We start from the raw sequence: 23,330 nt of genomic DNA, 5'->3' as shown, positions 1-23,330 counted from the left end.
TAACCCTGTCTCACAGAGGCACTATTTTTAACTCAGAGTTTCTCCTAGTTCCTTTAAGAAAGTGTGATCCCAAAGGGTCAGGCACTTGGCAAGCAGGCAGGGGACAACTTATGAAGATAAGTGTCCCTGAGGCTCCCCCTGGGGTGTGGCTGACCTTCCCCCAGGCTCAGGCCCCTCAGAGCAGCTTTGCCACATAAGGGCACCAGTTGATGCCATCTCTTCACCAGGACAAATGGCTGAGCCTTAGGTTTCAGCAAGGGATCCATGGTGTGGGCAGTGCCAGCAGGCAGAGTAACAAGGCAGCTTGGGGACCTGGGACTCGGCGTGTGACTAGTGGTAGAGCTATGCTAATGACAGGCTGGTGACAGGCTCCACTCACTTGCTCACTGTTCTCCTATTTCTTTCTCTGCTTATCCTCCAAACTCTGCTTGGCACCAGCTGACCCCTCCTGGTGGCTAGCGGTCATCTGGCCTACAGAAATTCCAGAGTGTGCTGACAGCTCCCTCGAGCCCAGCCTGACCCTGGTGTGGAGTCTCGGCTAGAAGGGCTTTCCATGTCCACAGGTGGCAGATATTCCCAACTGCCCCCAGGCAGAGTAGTGGGTTCCCCACATGCTCAAGTGGTAAGGGTAGAAACAATGCCATGGCCCTTTCCCATCACTGCCAGCTCTTATCAGCACACTTGTATGGGGCCGAGTTTAATGGAACAGCTTGTGTCAGCTTCAGTGCTGCATGGCCTCAGTTATTGAACTCCAGAAATGTCACTGAAACTTTCAGCATAGGCTCTTCCCATATTTGAGCTTTAGCTCAATACAGACTCATGTTGGTTCATGCTATCTGACAGCACTGAATCTCAGCTTCCTCACCTGGAAGTTAGGGCTGGTAGCAAAAGTTTTTTGGGAGTATTTGGTGGGAGAGGCCTTCTTTGTCTTTGTTACTTCTTCCCCCACTCCAGAATTCCCACCCATTGAGTTGCTTATTGTCCCAGTTAACCTCCATGGTTGTCTTAGAAGGCATGACTGCTGCTTCCCAGCTCAGTAATATGGCAACTGTGGTGTGTGGGGGTTCAGCTGCTGCCCAAAGTCCCTCCATACAGTTCCTGTCAGAATTACATGTGAACTGCTTTCTGGATTTTTCTAAAAACTGAGACTTTGACCCCACCCTTCAGAATGTACTCTTTATTACTGCCAACCTAGTGGCTGTCTACCCTCTCATCTCCTGGACTCAAGGGCATTTAAATATGCTTCTTCAACTCCCTGTATCTGAAAGAAGAGCCACTTTCCAAATTACCTGTGTCTTTGGGTATGTAGACTTGAAGCCTAGTAAGATGTTGGCTCACTTGCCCCAGCTTCACCACTGAATCATTTCTGAAATCTAAGTGTGTTTCCTGTGGCCATGTGGCACCTGTCTTCTGAGAGCTGAGAGGGACACTGTAGGTGGGGCCTCTTTGCCTTTCTATGTTCACCCTAGTGAAAGGGTTTAAGGAGTGAGAGAGACATCCTTTGTTCTGGTGAAGGTTGCCTGAGTAGAGTTCCTTAATGTTGTCATTTATTTACAATTATTATTTATCATCACCAGAACTTCGCTGTTTTGGGTTGACTTTTTTCAGATAGAGACAAAATGATACCTCAGTACCAAAGCTTCTTTCAACACAGAAGGGGCTTGGCTTGAACCCATGACAAAGCAAATTCAGAGTGGAGTTTCCTGTACATAGTTGAACCTCAGTGGTGCTATGGCACATTTATCCTGACTGAAAGACTGAAGAATTTTGATCTTTGTGGGGGGGGGGGGGAATAGGGAATGATTATTTAGAGGCTGCTTTTAAACTTAAAAAAATTTATTTATTTATCCCCTTTTGTCGCCCTTGTTTTATTGTTGTATTATTGTTGTTGTTATTGATGTCATTGTTGTTGGATAGAACAGAGAGAAATGGAGAGAGGAGGGGAAGAAAGAGAGGGGAGAGAAAGATAGACACCTGCAAACCTGCTTCACTGCTTATGAAGTGACTCCCCTGCAGGTGGAGAGCTGGGGGCTTGAACCTGGATCCTTACACAGGTCCTTGTGCTTTGTGCTATGTGCGCTTAACTAGCTGCACTACTGCCCGAATCCCCAGAGGCTGCTTTTAATAAAGGGTAGTTGGATGTTGGGGTGAGGTTTGAGAACCCAGGGGAGGGCACCGTGACTATTGCACTGGATTTAGAGGCATGAGGTCTTGATTTGGATCCCTGGTGTTGCATGTGCCAGAGTAATGCTCTGGTTTTCCCTACGCACACTCACCCCCACCCCATTAATAATTCTTTTTAAAAGAAATGGCCATTTCAGAAAAATGTTTACATCTCATACTGTTACTCCATTAGTAAGTTACTGTCTTTCTTCAAAGAGTTACTCCAACTCCACTCTTCCCTTCTGGCAGATACTGAGTGACCAGGGAGTAGGAGACAGTGATATCTGGAACTTCCCATAGTATTCAGAAATGGGCTAAACTTGAGGTGTCTTTGTGCCCTCATGCTGTTTGGTGCTTAGAGCTGAGTTGCCACTGAGACACCATGGCGTGATGGTTCTTTACAGCTGGTATGTAGTAAGATAGAAACCTTTCTTTGGTGTAGGCTTGAAGTGAAGGCCAGAGAAAGAGAATTCTTACCCACATAAACTGACAGCATTTGAATGCATCTTCACTCATATCTGTTTCTGACCAACTGGGTTGTTGGGTCAAAGAAGCAATCCCCATGCTGGGACCTAGTGGCAGTGACCCAAGATGTGTCTTATGCAGTCACTAAGACATTTAAATCACTAAGTCATCTGTAGCAGGCCTTAAGAGAAAGCAAGTGGGCAATATTTGAGGAGAGCTTTATTCAGTGTGGGAGACAGAGCTACGTCACCTGTTAATAGTTGTTACAAATAAGATTTTACCTGTGGATGCTAAGACAAAATTCATCTACCATTTTATTCTGCTTTTCTAGTATCTGTCTCTCTGGTTGATCATTTGTGAATTTCCAAAGCTTCAGTTACATGTTGTTTTCAGGGACTGGTGTGTAACTCTCAGGCAGTGATACTCAGCTGGACCTGCCCTTAGATTACAGGCAAATCTTTCCCTTTGTTTTGAATTAAGATACTTCTTTGGGGGCTTAATTCTTTTTTTTATATTTATTTTCCCTTTTTGTTGTTACCCTTGTTGTTTTCTATTGTTGTTGTAGTTATTATTGTTGTTGATGTTGTCCTTAGGACAGAGAGAAATGGAGAGAGGAGGGGAAAACAGAGAGGGGGAGAGAAAGATAGACATCTGCAGTCCTGCTTCACCGCCTGTGAAGCGACTCCCCTGCAGGTAGGGATCCTTACACTGGTCCTTGCGCTTCATGCACCATGTGCGCTTAACCAGCTTCACTATCACCGACTCTGGGTGGGGGGGGGGGGGCACGCGGCGGCGGCTTAATTCTTGTGTGAGCTTTTCTGTCAGCACCAAGAACCTTTTCTTTGTAATGTGGGTCTGAGTTGGATCCCACACAAAACCTTAAATGTTCATGAAACGCTATAACAGCTTTCACAGTGGCCTGAAGTGTTGGGGAATGTGCTGTAGGAACTGAACTTGGGACTGAAATGCTAACTCTGGCTGTTTGCTTCTTCACAGGTTCTTCTTGAAATTTTTCCTCAAATGTAACCAAAATTGCCTAAAGAATGCAGGAAACCCACGAGACATGCGGAGATTCCAGGTGGGTCTCTCTTGTATTTTTTATATCTCACTAGTAGCATGCATATGAAGAGGAGGTAAAAAACAAATAAAAAAACACTTAAAAAACAAACAAAAAATAAGCAAATACAGGGGCTGGGTAGTGGCCTATCATCCATAAGAACTTGGGTTCAAGTCGCTGCTCCCCACCTGTAGGGGAGAAGCTTCATGAGTGGCAAAACAGTGCTGCAGGTGTCTCTCTTTTTCTCTATCATTTTCCTTTCCGTTTCTCATTGTCTGTATCTAATAAATAAACAAAACACAAGAGTCTCAGGCATTATACAGTTGTTTCCCAGCATCAGGGAGCAGGTGAGACAGTGGTTCCCCCAGGGACTCTACTCCCTGTGACTCTTTGTTCTTATTAGAGGAGAATTGGGGTTCAGGCACCTGCGTCCCCATCATGTCATACTAATGTGCTTGGGCCTCCTTGGCCTTCTAAAAGGAAAGCTCTGGTGTGTTGCACTTCAGGTTAAACAATGGACATAGAAGTCACCATTCCCACCTGAATTTTGATGAGTAGGAAATGGGTTAATACGAACTTCATTCTGTTTGGAACGGTAGGCTGCCCTGCTGCTTTCCTCTGTCCTCTGCCCTTCTCCTAGACTTAGGAAGTATTAGCAGTAATTACGTATTTACCAAGGAGGACACATGGAGAGCAGTGAGTGGCTCTCAATTTAATCTGGGAAATTCCCTTGTTCAGCACCTTCACATGTTCTCCAGCAGCTCAGATCTATTCAGAGCAAAAAAGTTGCTGCATACAGATAAAAGAAGAGGTGGAAACATAACCGAGGCTAGAAGTGGTGGTAGGGCTTCAGGATGGATAGATATTGTGATCCTCAGACAGAGCTTGCCAGGAATCCCCTAGAGATCTTGTTAACATTTAATTGAGGTCTGAGGTGGGCCTGAAATGCTCCTTCTCTAATGAGCTCCCAAGTGATGCCTCTGCCAGGGACAACACTTTGAGTAGTGGGGTTCTAGATCCTTGTGCTGCTCTGCATTTGATTTTTAAAACTATTTTATTTTTTTTATTTAAAAAAAGAGAGAATTCAAAGAAAGGGAGAGAGAGAGGGAGGGAGAGAGAGAGAAACTGACCGAGACCAGAGCACTGCTCGGCTTTGGCTTGTGATAGTGCTGGAGATTGAACCTGAGACCTCAGAGCATCAGTCAGGGCAGTCTTTCTGCATAAAAATTATGTTATTTTCCCTATACTCTGCATTGAATTTTATAGTGAGTGCATTTGCAGGGTCAGTGCTCTCCTCATTGAAACATGCATGTGTCCCACTCTACCAAGGGACACATGCAGGGAGCTTGCAGAATGCTCTTGGAATCAGTAAGCCAGCTTTAGGGGTGGTTGAAGGGTATGGACTCTGGGGCTGGCAAAACAGCTCACTTGGATAGTGTGTTGCTTTGCCATGTGTGTGACCCAGGTTCAAGTGTGAACCCCTACCACATTGAAGGAATCTTCGGTGCTGTGGTCTCTTTGACCCTCTCTACTTCTCTGCCTCTCTGTCTCTTCCAAGAAAAAAAAGAAAGAAAAAAAGGAAGAGAGAAAAGAAAGACAAGCATGATCTCTGAGAAGGTGTTGAAAACATGGCTGTTTTGCATGTCTGATGGGAAAGATACAAGATCGATTCTGAGGAGAGTTTTTTGATCAAGAACACCTGGTCCCATGCCTTCAAGATGGCTCATCTTGGAGGGCACCCATGTTGCCAGGTGTGTACGCAGGTTGCAGCCCAGCTGCAACCATGCTGGGGAAAGCTCCTATGTCTCTGTGTCTCTTTCTATATGAAAAAGTTAGCCTAGAGCAGTAAAGCCCTGGCATGGACAAAAAGTAAAAAGAAAAGAAGAGAAAAGAGAGAAAGAGAGAAAGAGAGAAAGAAAGAAAGAAAGAAAAGGAAGGAAGGAAGGAAGGAAGGAAGAAAACAACAAAAACGGAGTCTCTAAGATGACTTCTTCTGACTAGTCTTTGATCCCAAGCAAGTGGACTTGGGAGCTTTCATTGCTACAGGATACTGTGTGTGTTGAGCTGGAGTCGACTTTGCTGGAGAAAGAACACATGTGATATTACTAAGTATATGCTCTAAGCTTCTCCAATATGAGTTGAGAGTTGAGTTTCAGCATAAGCTCTCTTGTCTTTGTTTTGGCCTTAAAATGAGTCACACATCTCATTTAACCAAGATTGGCTTCAGAATAGATATCCACATATCCACAGCTGAACCAAGTTGTGTCCCACAACAATCAGCTTGCCAAACTCTTAAGGCATCTGAGTTAGAGGGTAACTTTGACTCAGCTTGAGAACCTAAAGGGACATTTATATAAGACTTATAGGCCCTTGATTTGGCTTCATAGAGCCTGATAGTTACAAATCTCAGTCGGGAGAACTAGGAATGCAGCTCTTATAAGTGAATTAAGAACCATCTCTGTATATTGTTTTGGAAAACCTAAGAAAGCTTCATTTTCTTACAGACAAAATAATTACGCTTTGTTTTGTAGATGGGTTGCTGAGGTGAGAAGTCACAAGTTAGATTTCCTGGAAAGACTTGAATGATTTTGGAACCTCAAACTGTAAAATGAGAGTAAAAATGATTCTTATTTCACAATACAGGACAGAAAGACAACAGTAATTTGCAGATAATGAAATGCAAATGTAAGCCTTTGGAGAAGATACTTAAGAGAAACTCAAACTGGGCTAATAGCTAAGTACAGGGTTTCTCATCCTGGGCACAGCTAACTTTTTAGAATGGTCTATCCTTTTTCTTACTTTATTAAAAGATATAAAGAGAGAAGGCAGAGAGGGAGAGGGGAAAAGGGAGAGAGATAGAGAGGGGGAGGGAGATGGAGATGGAGAGGAGGAGGTAGAGGGAGAGGGAAAGAATGAAAAAGGTCATAGCACCTAGCTTCACTGTGGTGGGAGCCCAGCTTGAACCTGGGTTGAGAACATGGCAAAGCAGTACACCATCCAAGTGAGCTATTTTTCCAACCCAAGGGTTACCCTTTTTGAGGAGAGATTGTCCTATGCATTATGGGATGTTTAGTTATTATCACTCTACCCACCCCTCCTATTGTGTCTTCAGACACTCCTTTCTCTACATTTCCATTTTTCCTCCTCCAGTCTTGTTTCTTACATGTCTATTTCCTCCTGTGTTACTCATCATCATGTACTGCTGCTGGCTACCCCATCCATCCTGAATCTAGCCTTTTACCTTGGGATTTATGACACCATTCATTCATTCTTGATTCTTTACCAAGGGATGCTCTTTGCACCCATATAAATGTTGATGTTCCCAAGTTTCTTTATGTTGTCATGGACTTTTCTCCCTTGTTGAGTTCTCTTGAGTGGTTCTCTACCCCCAGCATCTTAACCCCTTGAGTCAGAGTATCTGAGACCTGATACCTGGGTTCAGAGCTAGCCATTAGCTTCCTGCTGGGTACTTCTCGGACTCTCAGTAAAGTGAGTGCTGAACTTTATAGTCATCATCTTCTTTGTTTATTTTTTGGGGGGTGCCTCCACCCCTGACTGACTTCTCTTCCTATATTCTACATCTTGATCCATTCCTTGATGCATTAAGAGCTAGGAAAATGACATTCTATTTGTGTCCATAGTCAGACACAGTCTATTTGTGCTTCATGTACATGTGTAAATATTAGGTGTTCATGATGATGATGGTGATAACACTAATATTTTTAGGTTATTTTCTATGGTACATAAGTAGAATATTTACTATCTTCCATATTTTATTTTTAAAATATTTATTGAGAGAGAAAGGAGCACTACTTAGCTCTGGCAAAAAGTAGTTTTGGAGATGGAACTTGTAGCCTTTGGGGCCTCAGGCATGCAAGTTGGAACTTGAACAGGCTGAGCTATCTTCTAGGCCCTTTACAACCTATTTGCCTTCATGCTGTCCCTACTAGGAATATACACCTATGGAATCTACCCAATTTATGCAGAAGGAAACTGAGGCCTAGCTATGTTCAGCAATTTGCCCAAAGTCACACATTCATGAAGCAGTGAGGCAGTGGTTTAAGTAGTGCAGCCTCATGAAGATGCTGTTGAGTGTAATGGATCTGTGAAGACCTGTCCTGGCTCCACAGGCAGAGATTTTCTGGGGCAGAAGAGATACCTTTCATAGCAGAGCCTCAGCAGCTACCCAGGGATATGTGCTGGCCTCTCTAGAAGTCCACAAGGTGTTTTCCCAAAGAGGGATGTGTCCTAAGAGAACCTCCAGGTGCCATTTGTATGAAGAGCATTGGAACCCAACCAGAGTTCATCAGCAGAGCAGGGAGTGATGTGGAAGGGAGAACAGAGCTACACTTGGTAGAAAGCTTCATTTAACATGAGGAGGTTTGGTCTAGTTCTCCAGGACAAGAAGGCCCCCTCTCCCGGAAGAAGCAGGAATAAAATAACCCCTGACACTTCAGAGTGCTTAATAAATTTCACACTGAAGTCCCAAATCTTTCTGGCAGATGCTGTGACTGACAGAGATGGGTCATGGAGAGACAATGGTAGAAGATTTCCGTGACTAAGACATAACACTTTCCTTCATCTCCTCCTTGGTCATAAATTGGAAAACTGGATTCAGATTTTTTTTTTTTCTTTCTCTCTGTGACTCTTGCCTCTGAGCAGGGAATGAGAGTATCTTCTCAACATGAGAAAACTCTGATCACTCTTGATGTATCAATGTGGCTTTCCCCTGCTCTGTGGACAACCAGAAAGCCAGAGACTGATGTCTGATTGAAAACATACTCTCCTGCCTATTAAGTGGGCTCTCCCACCATTCCCACCATTGCTTTCCTCATACCCCATCTGGTATCCTTCCGAGGCTGGATCCCTCTTCACATGGTGGACTGGAGCATGTCTCTCTCTGAACAGGAATCAGGGGCCTGTGTAGGTGACCACGGAGGACACAGGAAAGGTTGTTGATCTCCTGACATGTAAAGACATTCTGTCAGGCATGCTCAGTCTCCCAGCAGCCGAACCTCTGCTGTGTAAACAGAGACTGTTTAATTACACAGGTCATGTCAATTAGCCTGACCTTAGCATTTTCATGAAATTAATCACTCTCTGCAAAGCTTGCCCTGTTCATATTTTAAGACAGTATATGGAACAAACCTTGGAGAAAATCTGCTATAGTCTTTTCTTTTTCTTTCTTTCTTTCTTTCTTTCTTTCTTTCTTTCTTTCTTTCTTTCTTTCTTTCTTTCTTTCTTTTTGAATCTACAGTGGATGTTTTCTTTTGAGATCCCCAGGCTGTGGTGAGGAGGAAACACTTGCTTACGCAGAACAGAGGATACAGGTTTCAAGGTTTCATTCAGAGATGGTGGGTGTGAGGAAGCTGAGGGGGTAGTGGGGGAGAAGTGGAGGTGAGCAAGAGCTGGAAAGATCTCTTGATGTGGAGAAATTCAGTGCAACTAACTGAGCCTATTTCCTCAACTCAACACAAAAAAGCTGCCCAAGCTGAAGGTCTGTGTTAGAAGCATGCTTTAGTTTTTGAGCTGAGGGAGCTAGACAAATCAAGGCAAGACTTAAATGCTCATTGATAACCTTCCTTGTGGGGCCAGAATGAGAAAGTGGAGAGGGACCACAACTAAGGGCCAACTAGCCTCACAGTTGAGCCTTGACACTTGGAAACTGTGGAGGAAAATACAAATTGCTGACTTTGTCACAGCTCTTCAACACAGTCTTTCCACAGCCGGTAAATCTATATCTGTAATGCCATATGTGTATCAGAATAAAATATGTTTATTGGTTCCTGTTGGGGCTTAATAGTGTTCAAGGGTGTGGCAGAGTTAGGTGTGTTAGATGGACAGAAAGTGGAGGGACTTGGTCCTCAGGAAGCTCACCTTCTAGTCTGGCATGTGAGATTAACACTAGTTGTTATTATGACTGAGGAGCTTATACTGGCTGCTATACTATGGGAATTTATTTGCTGTTTGTAGAGTGATACAAGGCAAATAGGTGTTCCCTCTTGAGACTGGGCCTTGTCCATGAGGTGATTCGAGGAGCTTCTGTATCTCCCTAGACCCCTAGATCTTTGTAGTTCCTATCAGGCAGCTGGAAGGCAGAGCATGTGGAGGGGGGCATGAAGATGTCCCAACAACCTTGACTTAGAAATGACGTTGCTTGATCTGCTCATGCCTCACTGTTCAGGACCTGGCCACATGGCTGAGTATAACCAAGGCGGATGTACAGAACCCTTGGAGAGTCCAGGACAAAGGGACAGTAGCTGCTAGCACAAGTTTCCACAAAGTCTATACATTACTCATTAGATATCATTTTTATGATTGCTCCAAAGGAAATAAAATAAGCATTATGATAGTGAATAAGTTGGGGTTAGGAGTCTACTTTAAAGTAGGGGAGACCAGGGAAAGCTTTGAGGGGGTAAAGAATCAGGATACATCACCCAAAGATAATGTTTTCATTAGTGAGAACAGCAAGCACTAGAGTCTTATCTGTGGGCTTATCTTCCCTCTCTTCTCACTGGGTGAGAAATCTGAGGAAGGACTACCAGGCTGTCTGCTTCGGACCCCCACCAAGACTGTGTGCTTCCCCCCCCCCCCGCCCCATTTTCATTAAATTTTATAGGACAGAGAGAAGAGAGGAGGGGGAGAAAGAAAGAGACACTTGCAGCACTGTTTTACTGCTGTACTCTTGAAGCTCCCCCTACTTCCACTCCACAGGTGGGGACTAGGGAGTTGAACCTGGCATCTTGCATGTAATAATTCATACACTCAACTGGGTACACCACCTGGCTTCTGTGTGCTCCTTTTTAAAATGATGACATGGGAAAGACATTTGGAGGAAATTCCTTGTCTTTTTGAGTAGACACAGAAGAGGAGGGAGGAGTGGAGAGAGAGAGAGAGAAAGAGAGAGGGGGAGGGGAGGGAGAGGGGGAGGGAGAGGGAGAGGGAGAGGGAGAGGGAGAGGGAGAGGGAGAGGGAGAGACAACAGCACCAGTTTTCTCCAGTACAATGAGGACCAGGTTTGTACCTGGGTTGTGAACATGACAAAGCAGTGCACTATCTGAGTGAGCTATTTTTGCCAGCCCTGCCTTTTTTCTTTCTTTCTTTCTTTCTTTCTTTCTTTCTTTCTTTCTTTCTTTCTTTCTTTTTTTTATGGCAAATTTGTACATTTTGGACAGACATTGTTATCCAAACACTGCCAGAAAGGGTCTCTGAATCAGTGTTTGTGTGTGTGGGGGTGTGGGGGTACTGCCCAGCCTCTTAGATCAGTCTGCTTTGAACAGCATTTGAATAAGGAAGGGAAAACTCTTGCCCCTTTTATCCTCCCCTGTTGGCCCCCTTCACATGCCTTTCTTGTTTTGACAAATGGCACATCTTGCAATTAAATCCTTTACCAACAGAATGCCAGGGGCCCGAATTGAGCCACAGTCACTCTTTCCTTGCAGAGGCATCTGAGGATGCACCATGCTGATTAATTATACTGAATGCAGCTCTAATGATAGCTTCAGAAGGCAGGATTAATTCATGTAGCAGGGTAAATACAAACGGTGGGTTCCCAGCCTGGTGTTCAGTTGACGGGGTGGAGAAGATGGAGCTTGGCAGAAGCCTTCAGCTGTTCTCTGGCAGAAGATGTGCCCTGGTGAGGGCGTGTCCAGGAGCAGGCTTGAGGGGGGCTGGCTTTGCACTTAGAGGAGGTAAAGCCCTCCACTAAGTGCCTCTATTTGAAAACATGGAGCCCTGCATTGTGGAGAGATGTGAACCTGAGTGAGTGGATCCGTGATTCAGATGGATGTTGTTTCTGAGGATGCCTGTACTCAAAGAGATTTGTCAGATGGAGGTTTCCTTAACTCTTGTGCATTTATTTATTTATTTATTTATTTGTCATTAGGGTTATCACTGGGGCTCAGTGCCTGCATAACTTTCACTGCTTCTGGTGGCCTCTAGTTAAAATTTTTTTCTTTGTTTCATTTGGATAGAGGGGGGAGGAAGGCAAATCAAGAGGCAAGGTCAGGAGTGGGGGGGTGCTCTATCAAATATGAAGTATTTCCCTGCTGGTACTCACATTATGTAGCTGGCTACTTTGACATGTGAACTCTACTGGATATTCGGTCTCTTTACCCTCTTTACCATGTGTGTATATCTTTTGTTTGCCTTCAAGACTGTCACTGAGACTCACTGCCTGTACAAATCCTCTGCTCCTAGTGACTTTCTTCCCTTCTGTTCCCTTCCCTTTCTTCCACTCCCCTCCCCTTCTTTTGATACAGAAAGAAATTGAGACAGGATGGGGAGATAGGGAGAGAGAAAGAGAGACACCTGCAGTACTGCTTTACTGTGAAGCTTCCCCTCTACAGGTGGGGACTGGGGGCTTGAATGGAGAGCCTTACACGCTGTAATGTGCATGCTCTACCAGGTGTGCCACCACCCAGCTCCATCTTGCACTTTTGAAGCTGGGACTGATATGGTTCTTACTAGGTGGGGGACACTGTAGTAAGTCTTTTTCATGTACGATGTTACTTGAATTTTAAAGGCCTGCTCTGTTGCTTGCTTTGCTCTGAGCCAGAACTCTTCCTTTCCTTCTCTTCCTTGAGTACACTGGACCCTTTCCTGCCCCAGGATCCTTTGCACTTGCTGTCCCAGCTGCCTGGGAGATTGTTTTATTATTTCATCATATGCCTCAGTACCTCCTGTGGATAAAATTTCAACTTAAATGACATCTTCAGGTTGTCTCTGTCAGTCAGTCAGAAAAATCCCACTTAGGAGACCCCCTCTCTCCATTTGTATTTTCTTTGTGGGGCTTATCACAGCAAAAGTTGTTTCCTGATATTCTTACCCATTATCTGAATCCTTCTGACCCCACTGCAAGCCATACTCTTGGTGGACCATAGCTCCATCTATCCTGTCCTTGGCTGCTTCTCTAATATAGAGACTAATTTCTCCCACTAAGTGAACACACAACTCACCCTCCCCCCATATGACTAGGTGCTTCATATGCGATCACTAGTGAACTGGTGATGGAGATGGTGTTAAAAGTCAGGTCTGTTCAATGCTAGAATCTGAGCCACTGACCTGGTTGCTATTTCTTGCTCCCAAATTTGACATCTGTGTGCCACAGCCTCGTTGGAGAGCATGAGGCACTTCTATCTATCCTGGCTCCCTGCCTCTAGGGTTGTGCAAACAGAGCATTAATGACTAGTCACCATCAAGAATCAACAGAAGTGTCCTAGTGACAGAGGGAGGGAAAGAACTCCTGCCATGGACAAAAACTTAAAGTGTATCATAGCATTTAGGGGACAAAAGTTGAGCTTTTTGGTTTTTTTTAGATTTTATTAGAAAGAACACTAGAGTATTACTCCGGTACACGTGCTATAGGGGAATGAACTTAGAACCTCACTTGAGAGTCAAATGCATGGTCCTGGTTTCCTAATATGCTCATTAGTTAAGCCACATTAGCTAAGGATCTTGTCTGTGAGGACTTAGATATCTTTGAAAAGATTTTTCTGTCTTGAGTCTTGAAGTCTGGATTGAATTTAGCTCCCCACTCCTCACCTCAGCCGTTCCACTCTCTGCTGTCCTGCCGATACATACATCCTCCATAATTTTTAATGAGTTATTTGGGAGTCTTTCAACCAGATGGAAACTAGCCATCAAGCAGATTTTAGGGACAATCACATTCCATGTCAGCCAAGGATATTTTAAAGGACAAAATTAACGAAGCCCTAACTGCTGCAGACCGCTTTATATAATAATGCTTAGAGTGCAGCTGGCCAGGAAGAGGCCAGAGATGCAAGCTGGAAGGTTCCAGAGACTGGGGGAGAAGGCCTTAGACTGCACATGCTGAGAGGCAGAGATTCTGGGAGAGTGGATGTGGAATCTGGAGTTTCCCTTCATCCTTACCCTTAACTTGTCCTCTGATCTTGAGGATGCTTGTGGTGCTCCTGGACCCCAGCTTTCCAAGTTGGAAATTGAGTAATGGGAGAGCTTTGAGGTAGTGTAATGACTCTAAGGCTTCTTGTCATCCTCTCTTATAGTCCTTACATGAGGACCTCTGCCTCAATCTCATCATACTTGTTGAGCAAAAATAGCACTTTCCATTGGAAATTAAAAATAACAGAAAACTAGGAAATTCAGAATTTGCCCTGTGCATGTGACTCTGAGTGTTTGCAGATAGAGCTGGTGGGATCCCTCATCAGTAGGACTGCTGAGCATTTTAATAAGAGGACAAGAAGACTGACTCTGCATGCATTTGGCAAATCCCCCCCAACCACATTCCAAGACTCCTGGTCAAAGAGAAGAATGGTTCAGCAGACAGGGAATATAGGGAAGGCCGGCTGTGTGGGTGATTATAGAAGGGGAATGAGATCAACTTTATCTTCTCAAGCCATGTTGAGGCTTACAGGAAGTCAAAGGCAGTCTACACAGCCTACCTTCCCTATATTCCCTGTCTGCTGAACCATTCTTCTCTTTGACCAGGAGTCTTGGAATGTGGTTGGGGGGGATTTGCCAAATGCATGCAGAGTCAGTCTTCTTGTCCTCTTTTTAAAATGCTCAGCAGTCCTACTGATGAGGGATCCCACCAGCTCTATCTGCAAACACTCAGAGTCACATGCACAGGGCAAATTCTGAATTTCCTAGTTTTCTGCTATTTTTAATTTCCATTGGAAAGTGCTATTTTTGCTCAACAAGTATGATGAGATTGAGGCAGAGGTCCTCATGTAAGGACTATAAGAGAGGATGACAAGAAGCCTTAGAGTCATTACACTACCTCAAAGCTCTCCCATTACTCAATTTCCAACTTGGAAAGCTGGGGTCCAGGAGCACCACAACTTGAAAAAAAAAGTTTATTTTCTCAGCATTTAGAAGCTGGATGCCCAAGGTTAAGAGCAAAGTGTTGGCAAGGTTGATTCCTTCTGAGGCAAGTCATGGACTTGCACACAGCACCTTCCAGCCATGTCTTCACATAGTCTCTTCTCTATGACCACACACCATTAGTGTCTCTGTGAATCCAGATTACCTCCTCACCTAAGGACACCTGTCAAATGGGATTAAGACCCAAACAAAGAGTCTCATTTTAATATGCTCACCACTTTAGAGACCTTTTCTCCAAATGAAATCACATGCAAAGATAGCTGGGGTTAGAATTTCACCACAGAATTTCTGGGGCCCTAGTTTAGTTCATAATATCCAATGTGTGGTCGGATTGGCTGTTTGCATTCAGTATACTTCTCTGAAGATACCTCCAGAGGTGCTGGGATTTGTTCGTTTTTGCTGCTGAGTGTGTTCCCATGCAGTGCTGTTTACTGCCTTTGCACCTCACACCAGTGCATTCACTGCACTATGACTAGCAGTCTTGAAATAATGTGGAAATGGGATAATTTAAGTTCAGAGTATGACAGACTGTCTCATCTCCTACTATGTCACATCTGTGAGCATTAGCAAACAAGAATTGTAGTTATTCAGATAACCATTCAAAATTAACTTGCTAATGAATTGGTTGAATCCTGGAATGAGGTACTCAACAAACAACTAGTCTAGATGTGAACCATGAAAATACCTTATGGCTTAATCACTCCCCTACTAGATAATTTTTTTAATTTAAAAAATATTTACTTACTGTATTTATTTTGGATAGAGACAGAGAGAAATTAAGAGGGAAGTGGAGAGAGATAGAAAGAGACACCTGCAGCACTGCATCACTGCTCTGAAGATTCCCCCCTACAACTGGAGACCAGGAGCTTGAACCTGGGTCCTTGGACATGGATCTACCACATATGGTACTACCTGACACCTGTCAGAGAAAAATTTTAAGACACCAATTTCAGATCCTAGGATGATTTTTGTCATCATCCCATCTTCCCAGTGAATTATTGCCTCTGTCAATGTGACCTTCAGTCAATGGCTGAATATAACTGGTTGTATCTCTTTGATAAGATACATTACCTGGCAGTAATGGTTTAATTGTATCAGATATAATGAAATTATGACTTTGTCTCTTCTTCATCACTTTCCTATGCCTGGAGTTTGGGGAAGGAGGCAGAGAAGGCAAGGGGTACTCAAATCCAAAACAGAAAACCATTTTCGAGGTCTTTCCTTTTAAAATTCAAGCTGTGTTTGAGCACAGAATTTGTGAAGGCTGGTGAAGCCTGTCTGTCCACTCACCTGCCTATATAGCACCTTCTTAATCCTGGGTAGAAACTGTAGGGCCCTTTACCTTCCCATTGGACGTCTGTTTGCAAAGGACTCTGAGGGTATCCCTTGTATCTAATGGATATATTGTTTATTTTAGTTCATTAGTAGCTCTCTGGATAAATTTCAGTATTAACCTCATTTAAAGATATCGTTACCATTTGATGATTGGCATAAGTGAAATGGTTTAGAGGTCAGTAAGAGACAACATTAGATTAAAAGTTTTGAAAGAACATAGTAGGTTCAGAATATTCCTGAAATCCAAGGTGTGAAAATTCTCTGTATTATGTTCCTCCAATTTAAAGGAGTCTTTGAATAAAATTATGCTGTCATACACGTAGTCTTGGCAGTCCTTCTTCTGCCAAGAGGAGAAAAAACACTGGGGGCAGGGTTTTTCTTTTACCCTTTAACTGTCTTTTGACATTTTTGTTCAATGTAGGAGTCACACAGCAGTGTTTTTAAATGGTGCTGAATATTTTAAGCCTTAAGCCTGTAGCGCTTGTCTTACAGGTGCATGGTGAATGTCCATGGCTGGCTTTTTTTTTTTTTTCTCTTCTTCAGTCAGGCATCTAGAATAACCACGTTCTGTATTTCCTGACACTGGAAACAGATACCGTTTGGGATTCCTTTTATAGTTGCTTGAGCTAACGACTTTAGTGCCCACTCAATTGTGGTCTTGTAGTAAATCAAACTTTTCTCTGAAAGACCTGAGTCTGTTATATAACCAGCAGTGTCCCAGCCATCTTCTCCTTAACTAAAAAATCAGTTTCCGTTGCCTAAAATAATAAAGACCACCTCTACTGCCATATGTAATAACTTCTTTTTTTTTTTTAAAAAAAAAGACTGTTTCTTCTCTCCCCCCTCCCCCCCTTACCTTTCATATTGACCTACATTTGCTGAAACTTGGCCTTATGCTTCAGGCTTTGTGGGCTCTGGTTGGCCAAACATGGAGAGAGAGAGAGACTGGCTTTGTAAAGTGCTGATTTGAACTTCTGGTAGCAGGAATGTTGGATTCCATGGTGAGGAAAGAACATCCTTCACTTTTTAATAGAATCTCAGTCACTTATATTTTTTTTTGTTGTTTCTTAATTTATTTTATTTGATAGAGACAGAGGGAAATAGAGAAGGAAGAGAGGGCTAAGAGAGGGAGAGAGAAAGAGAGATGGCACCTGCAGCATTGCCTCACTGCTTGTGAAACTTAACCTCCTGCAGGCAGGCACTGGTGGCTTGAACCTGGGCCCTTGAGCTTGGTAACATGTGCCCTCAACCAGGTGTACCACTGCCTGGTCTCTACTTAGCATTTTAATAAACTAGGTCTGGAAATTGAAATCAAGCTCATGAAATGAGATGGTTTTGGGATAGTTCACAGTCCTTGCCATCTATAGAGCACAGGGGAAGGAGTGCACCTAATTTTTCCAGAGTTGTTGGGTCCAGGAGGGTCACGGTGAGGTGTTTGGAGTATGGCAGGTACAGGTGGGGTTCGGGGGCTCTTTGGAGAGGTTGCCTTCAGTGTCACCTGGGGCTGGCAGTGGCAGGCAGAAATGGAGAACCAGAGTTATCCCCTCTCCCCAACTCAGGTGATGAAATTGTGGCCTTGCACAAAATTCTAAAAGCTGCTGCCCCCTCTATCCAACTTGGAGAACAGCCTCCCTGGGAAGTTGGGCTTCAGTCCTGCCACTGCTGTCACTCCTTGTATTTCTTCGCCTCTTCAGAGGCTAGTGCCTCTCAAACCAAAGAACAATTAAAGCTAGAGCCTTCCCAGGCAACAGGGGAATTCTGCAAAATAAATCAGAAATCCTCAGCCCTTGCTCTGGAGGCCGGCCTCATTATGGGAGCAGATCTATTAGCCTCCTTGCCATTGTCTTTCATTTCTCAAGTGAGGTGATTCTAATTAAATTAATCTGCATGTCAATCTATCGGTGATCAATCACAGAGTCCGGGGTTCCCCCTCTGCTGCTGGGTGCTGGCAGCTGACAGGGGCTGATAATGGAGGAAGAAATAAACTGGTGAGCAAAGTTAATTAGTCGACATAATAGGTGGATTAAACGGGAGCTGGCCGATCGCTGTTTCCCATGTCAAAGCACGAGGTGGGTGCCAGGCTGCAATTACAGACAATTATTATATTTGGTTGTAAGAGGCCACATGAATAAACATATCTCTGTGGGTTTCAGTTTTCATCCTCTCCTCCCATCTAATCTAAGGAGAAGTGTAGGTCATTTCTCTCTATTGTTTTAACCCAAGTTCTCCATGCAAACACTTTTGCTCGTGTCCCTTCTGGCAAACAGAGTTCAGAGTTCATTTAGGAAGTAGTCAGGCATTTGAATGGTACCTACGGTGGGTGACTGCCTACTTGGGACTTTGAATCACCGATCTGATCTAAGTCCCTTAATTAGCAAGACCTTCTGTGGGATGTGGCTTTGGTCTGATGAATGGAACTAATCGTGGGAAGAAGAAGAGAAAGAAAAAAAAAAAACAGTTCAAGAACAGCAGAAGGACACACAGGCAAGAAAATGGGTGTCAGGGCTCCGGTTTTCTGCTGACTTGCACCCCCTTCACCTTGACATTGGGGGCAGGGGGATGTGTTAAAGGTTTGAATGATTTTCATTTACATGATCCACTTGATATCTGCTGCAGTGTCTAAACTGAAGGGTAACTTAGGTGAACACAACCACCCTTGTGTAACCAAATATATCTGTGTGTGTGTGTGTATGTATGCTAATAAAGATCCTCTTGTTAAAATTATGGTTAACAGTGTACCTTCTGCTGTATAACTATAAACTGTGCAATTTTAGTTAAAACGGCATCAAAAGCATTCCCTGTCAGAGACCTACTCATCAATAGCTCCTCTTGTTAGATTCGTACAGCCTAAGCAGCAGTTATTATGCTCAATCGCGATGCAATTTTCCTGGGCTCCCAGCTGTGATGTATGGAGCCCTCACTCACCCCCTCCCTGCCTGCCTGTGTTGAACTGCTTCCTCACTCCTGCCCTCTGTCTGCAGGTCGTGGTGTCTACGACTGTCAACGTGGATGGCCATGTCCTGGCAGTCTCCGACAATATGTTTGTCCACAATAACTCCAAGCACGGGCGGAGGGCTCGGAGGCTTGACCCCTCGGAAGGTACGCCCTCTTATCTGGAACATGGTAGGCGCCTCATTTTCATTGGTTGGCATTGCTTGCTTGACTTATGACTCTCTTTGCTTCCTTTCCTTCACCCTGGGCTCCCTGTTTCAGAGGTCTCTGCTGGATGGGATGGATGGGGAGTACTTCAAGTCAGGGAGGCAGTGTGCACCCCAGACTAGCCTTTCTGACTGCACAGCCTCTGCTCTGGAGGGTCTGAGAGTGTGTCCTCCCCACCCCACCTTCCAGGGCTCGGAGATAAGCCACTCTGTGTTCAGTTTCCACTTGCCAGAAAGTGGAACTTTCCTTTGAAGAGGAACCAGAGCAACTCATATTGCAAGACTCATGATGGGTTTTCAGAGTTGCCCTAGTTTTTGAGGGGATGCCATCCTATTTCTAGTCCTATTGGCATATCACTGTGGCTACATAGTTAGCCTATCTGGAGAGAAAATCCAAAGGCTAGCTTGGTATGGTGCCATCTAACAAGGTGCTGGACCAGTTGTCCCTCTTGTGACCTGTGCTGCTCCCCATCACCACACCACAGATAGCATGTGCCTGCTGTATGTGGGTGTACGTGGGCAACGGTCATATGTGTCTGAATTGAATGCCTATCAGTATGGCTTTGAAAGGATGGAATCAAAGCAGATAAATTGTGAATCAAGAAAAGTGAATGCCACTCAAAAGGAGTCATTGGCTGGAGTGAGCTTGTGTCTAAATGCTTCTGTGCTGAGTGTAGTCATTCTTCTCTGCACCTAGTGATTCATCATTTTTCCATCTATCATTCATCCATCTACCTACTTACCCACATTTATCTGGTCATCTACTCATCTATCTGCCTATCAGTTTCATCCATTCATCTTTTCATGTATCCACCACCTGCCCACTCACCCACAGATTTCTCAGCCAGTAGAATTCTTTCTTAAAACACCTCATATGAATTATCATTCAGTTGCCTGATTTTATCTATGGGCCAAGAGCTGCTTGTGATAGTTCATGTCCACAAGTCAAGATATGATAAATTAAAGGAGGAAACACTTTCTCATGCCAGCATCCCACTTTATTAACACACCATTGTCATTATTTTTGCCGAGTTTTTCTCTCTGTGATAGAAACTACACTATTGGGTTGTTGGAAAAGTTGTCATGTATTTTTCTATGCAAAAATTGATAATGACTTTTCCAACAGCACAATATTATTAATTAACCAGATATAACATATCCATCCCTACAGAATTTTAAAAGCAGACCATCATCTTTCAATTGCCTCTGCTTTTTTTTTTTTTTTTTTTTTTTTAGGACTGAGATCGATGGATATTACTTTCTTTGCAGGAGGCCATTTGAAATACCTGCTCATGATTACATTCCCAGTTCCATTTCTGTCCTTAAAATTACTCTGATTGTCACTTTGTAGGAATGTTGCCTTTTTAGTGCCCTTGAAGCTACTTAAGACACAGCATGAGTAGAGGTGTTCAGGTGAAAGGGCGAGGGGCAGACAGGTAAATGTTGATGACTGCCTCCAGGAGAGCCCTGGCCCACATACTTATGCTAAGTGTTGTCCTGTCCTGTCTGAGGACAGACTTGATTGCCACTTTGTGACCTGGAAGTCAGGAATTCACAGTTTCAAGTGCAAACTCTGCTCCAAGTGCACATCACAGCCAGCTCCCACTCCCACCTGCCTCCGGGAAGCTGGGGAGAGAGTGGTGATGCCAAGGGATCTTCTTCCCACCTCCTAACCCAACACAGGCAACTTTTCAGAAAGGTCACTGCTAGGGCCCAGGTCTTAGTCAAGGATGCCCCTTTGCCCCAGGAACCCGAGGAGAGAGTCTTGAACTAGGATTCAGGAGACCTGGATATAGCTCTTGGCTTCCCCTCTGGCCTCGATGTGATCCTGCACAAGTTACCTTACCTCTTGGGATTGATTCTCAGTACCCTTCTGGGTAAAATGAAGGTGATGCTCTTTCGGACTTTTCTTTTTTTTCTTTGGCCCTCTTTTTCTCCTCCTCTTCCTCCCCCCCTTTTCTTCTGAAGTGTGGCCTGGGTGGGGGCAGGTGATGGAAATAGGGGAAGTGGGCTGGGTGGGGACTGCAGAGGAAGCACAAGGGTAGCTCTGCTGTCTCCAGCCCCAGGAAGTTGTCACCAAAGGAGGTGAGAGGCCAGTGGGGCCAGATGTTCCAGTTCATCAAGAACGAAAACTCTAATGCTGCATTGTTGGCAACATGCTGCAAAACTCCCAAGCCCCATGGGGAGGGGAGGAGAGGAGAGAACAAAGTCGCTTTGGAGGAATGCAGACATAAGCTAATAGAGTGCTCTATGTCAAGCGTCTCCAAGCCCCTCCTAGCTTGCACATTCACTTCTAGTATACATGTTCATATTTCAGTCATTATAGCATACTGTTCTAATTGATTTTTATCTTTTTATACCAGCAGGGGCCATTTTTCCCTTTTCTATTTTATTTGATAGGACAGAGAGAATTGAGAGGGGAAGGGATATGGAGAGGGAGAGAAACATAGGCATCTGCTCCACCGCTCATGCTTATGAAGCATCCCTCCCGCAGGTGGGAACTGGGGGGCTCAAAGCTGGGTGGGTCCTCGATATGTGGCACTTAACTCGGTGTGCTACCGGGTGCACCTATGCTAATTGCCTTTTTTAAGTTATTGCCTGGGCTTCACCACATTGGACCAACATTATTTTTCTTTTGGCAGGAATGGGGGGGGGGGGTCATGGACCACAGTACTGAATCTTCCTTTCCTGTGAGCAGGCTCGAACCTGGGTCATCCACATGGCAAAGCAGTTTACTGTCCCAGTGAGATATTATTTTTTTTTTCCCAGACAGGAAGAGAGAGAGGCACAGAGGGAAAGATGTCACAGCACCAGAGCTTCCCCCAGTATGGTGGGGTTTAAGCTTAAACCTAAGTGGGTGCATTGTCCAGGTGAACTACTTTCCTGGCCCTTATTATTCTAAAAGTTTGGTTTGTTTTTAGAGACAGAGAGGCAGGGAGGTAGGGAGGGAGAGGGAGAGGGAATGAGAGCACCATAGCACCAAAGCTTCCTTCAGTGCAGTGGGGGTCAGGCTCAAGCCTGGGTTCATGCACATGGCTAAGCAATGCACTATCCAAGTGAGCTATTTCACTGGTCCATATTATTCTTAGTCTTCAAGACAGAATTTCCCTCCTCTGCTCCAATTTGCCAAAACACAACCACCCAAATTTTGTCATGAACATGTCACTCAATAAAGCAAGCCAGGTCATTATTTATATCAGGTGGAGGGTCACTTGAGGTATGGGCAGAACTCAGGACCCCACTGTCACGTGGATGTGGCCTCTGTCCCCTCCACTGGAATCAAAGGAAAGGCAGGCTGGGTAATAGAAGCATGGGGAACCCTGCTCCTCTGCAAGGTAAGCCAGGCAGCTGCACAGAACCACCTACCCACTCATTCAGACACCCCAGGCTAAAGAAGAAATGTCTCCTCAACAGAGAATGGCTCTCTGGCTTCTGGAGGGCCCTGGTGATGCTGGGGAGTGGGCCTGGAGACCATTCATGGTGGCTGGAGCACCAGCATCGATTTACCTTGCCACCCACAAGTCCAGTTTGACAGCATCCCCTCTGGCACTTAGAATGCTGCATCCCCTTTCCTTAGCCCCCAGCCCTTAGCCCCAGGTGGCTACTGCACAGAATTGATGAAGGAACTAGTCAACTTATAGGAACCATTGCTTTTCCTGTTTCTGGCCCCTTGGCCACCCTCTGCCCAGATAGCCTGAGTCCTCCCAGCCCCTCTGCACATCTGCTTATAGCCTGCCAGTCACACCATTGGAGGGAATTTTGCTTCTGCAACTGGTCTTCCTGCTCACAAGTGGGGGGAGAAGCCTCCCTTTGCATTCACATGGCCTGCCCAATGTGCTCCCCAGCCCCCTGTGCTCTAGTAACCATTCCCATATTTCCTGTGTCAGAGGGGATGTAGGCAAAGTGACACATGGAGCCTTGTGTGACCCAGAGTGGGGAGCCCCCTGGCATTTCGTAGCTGGTGCTCTCCTCTGCACCCCCCAGCATGTTTTTCTGCACAGTGCACACATGCTGAGATTTCCCCCCAGCTGAATATTTATGGGAATATTTAGCCAGTGAGGTTTCCTCTTTAAACAGTTGCTTCAGGGAAGATATACAACATGGAGAGGCTGTCCCTCAAGGCAACTGCTCTCACACCTCTTCTGTTTGTAAACTTGTCCTCTTGGGGCCACAGATGCTGAGCTGTCACTGGCCCAGAGGACTCTGGCTATGGGCCCACCAGTCTCCCAGGCAAGTTCTAGGGGACCTGGAATGGGGGCTTTCCAGAGGGCCGAAGGTGTGCTGAGCAC

General features: G+C 44.9%; 1 protein-coding gene and 1 long non-coding RNA gene across 10 annotated transcripts in view; one reads left to right on the top strand and one right to left on the bottom strand.

Moving 5' to 3' along the window:
• LOC132540219 (uncharacterized) overlaps window positions 1-23,330 on the bottom strand; it is a 994,902-nt gene that overhangs the window by 752,632 nt on the left and 218,940 nt on the right. The window lies entirely within an intron of this gene.
• Window positions 1-23,330, top strand: part of EBF1 (EBF transcription factor 1) — a 433,103-nt gene that overhangs the window by 276,275 nt on the left and 133,498 nt on the right. For 5 of the 9 annotated variants that reach the window (XM_060198062.1, XM_060198060.1, XM_007528648.3 and 2 more), the window contains exons 7-8: window positions 3,625-3,706; window positions 18,865-19,006. In XM_060198062.1, the coding sequence (XP_060054045.1) occupies window positions 3,625-3,706; window positions 18,865-19,006 (224 nt within the window). The remainder of the gene's footprint in view (window positions 1-3,624; window positions 3,707-18,864; window positions 19,007-23,330) is intronic. The other 4 variants (XM_060198065.1, XM_060198064.1, XM_060198063.1 and 1 more) reach the window with 1 other exon arrangement.

Source organism: Erinaceus europaeus, chromosome 9, assembly GCF_950295315.1.
Source record: "Erinaceus europaeus chromosome 9, mEriEur2.1, whole genome shotgun sequence".
NCBI lineage: Eukaryota > Metazoa > Chordata > Mammalia > Eulipotyphla > Erinaceidae > Erinaceus > Erinaceus europaeus.
The sequence above is the reverse complement of the archived record's forward strand: the minus strand, read 5'-3'. Positions and strand labels throughout refer to the sequence as shown.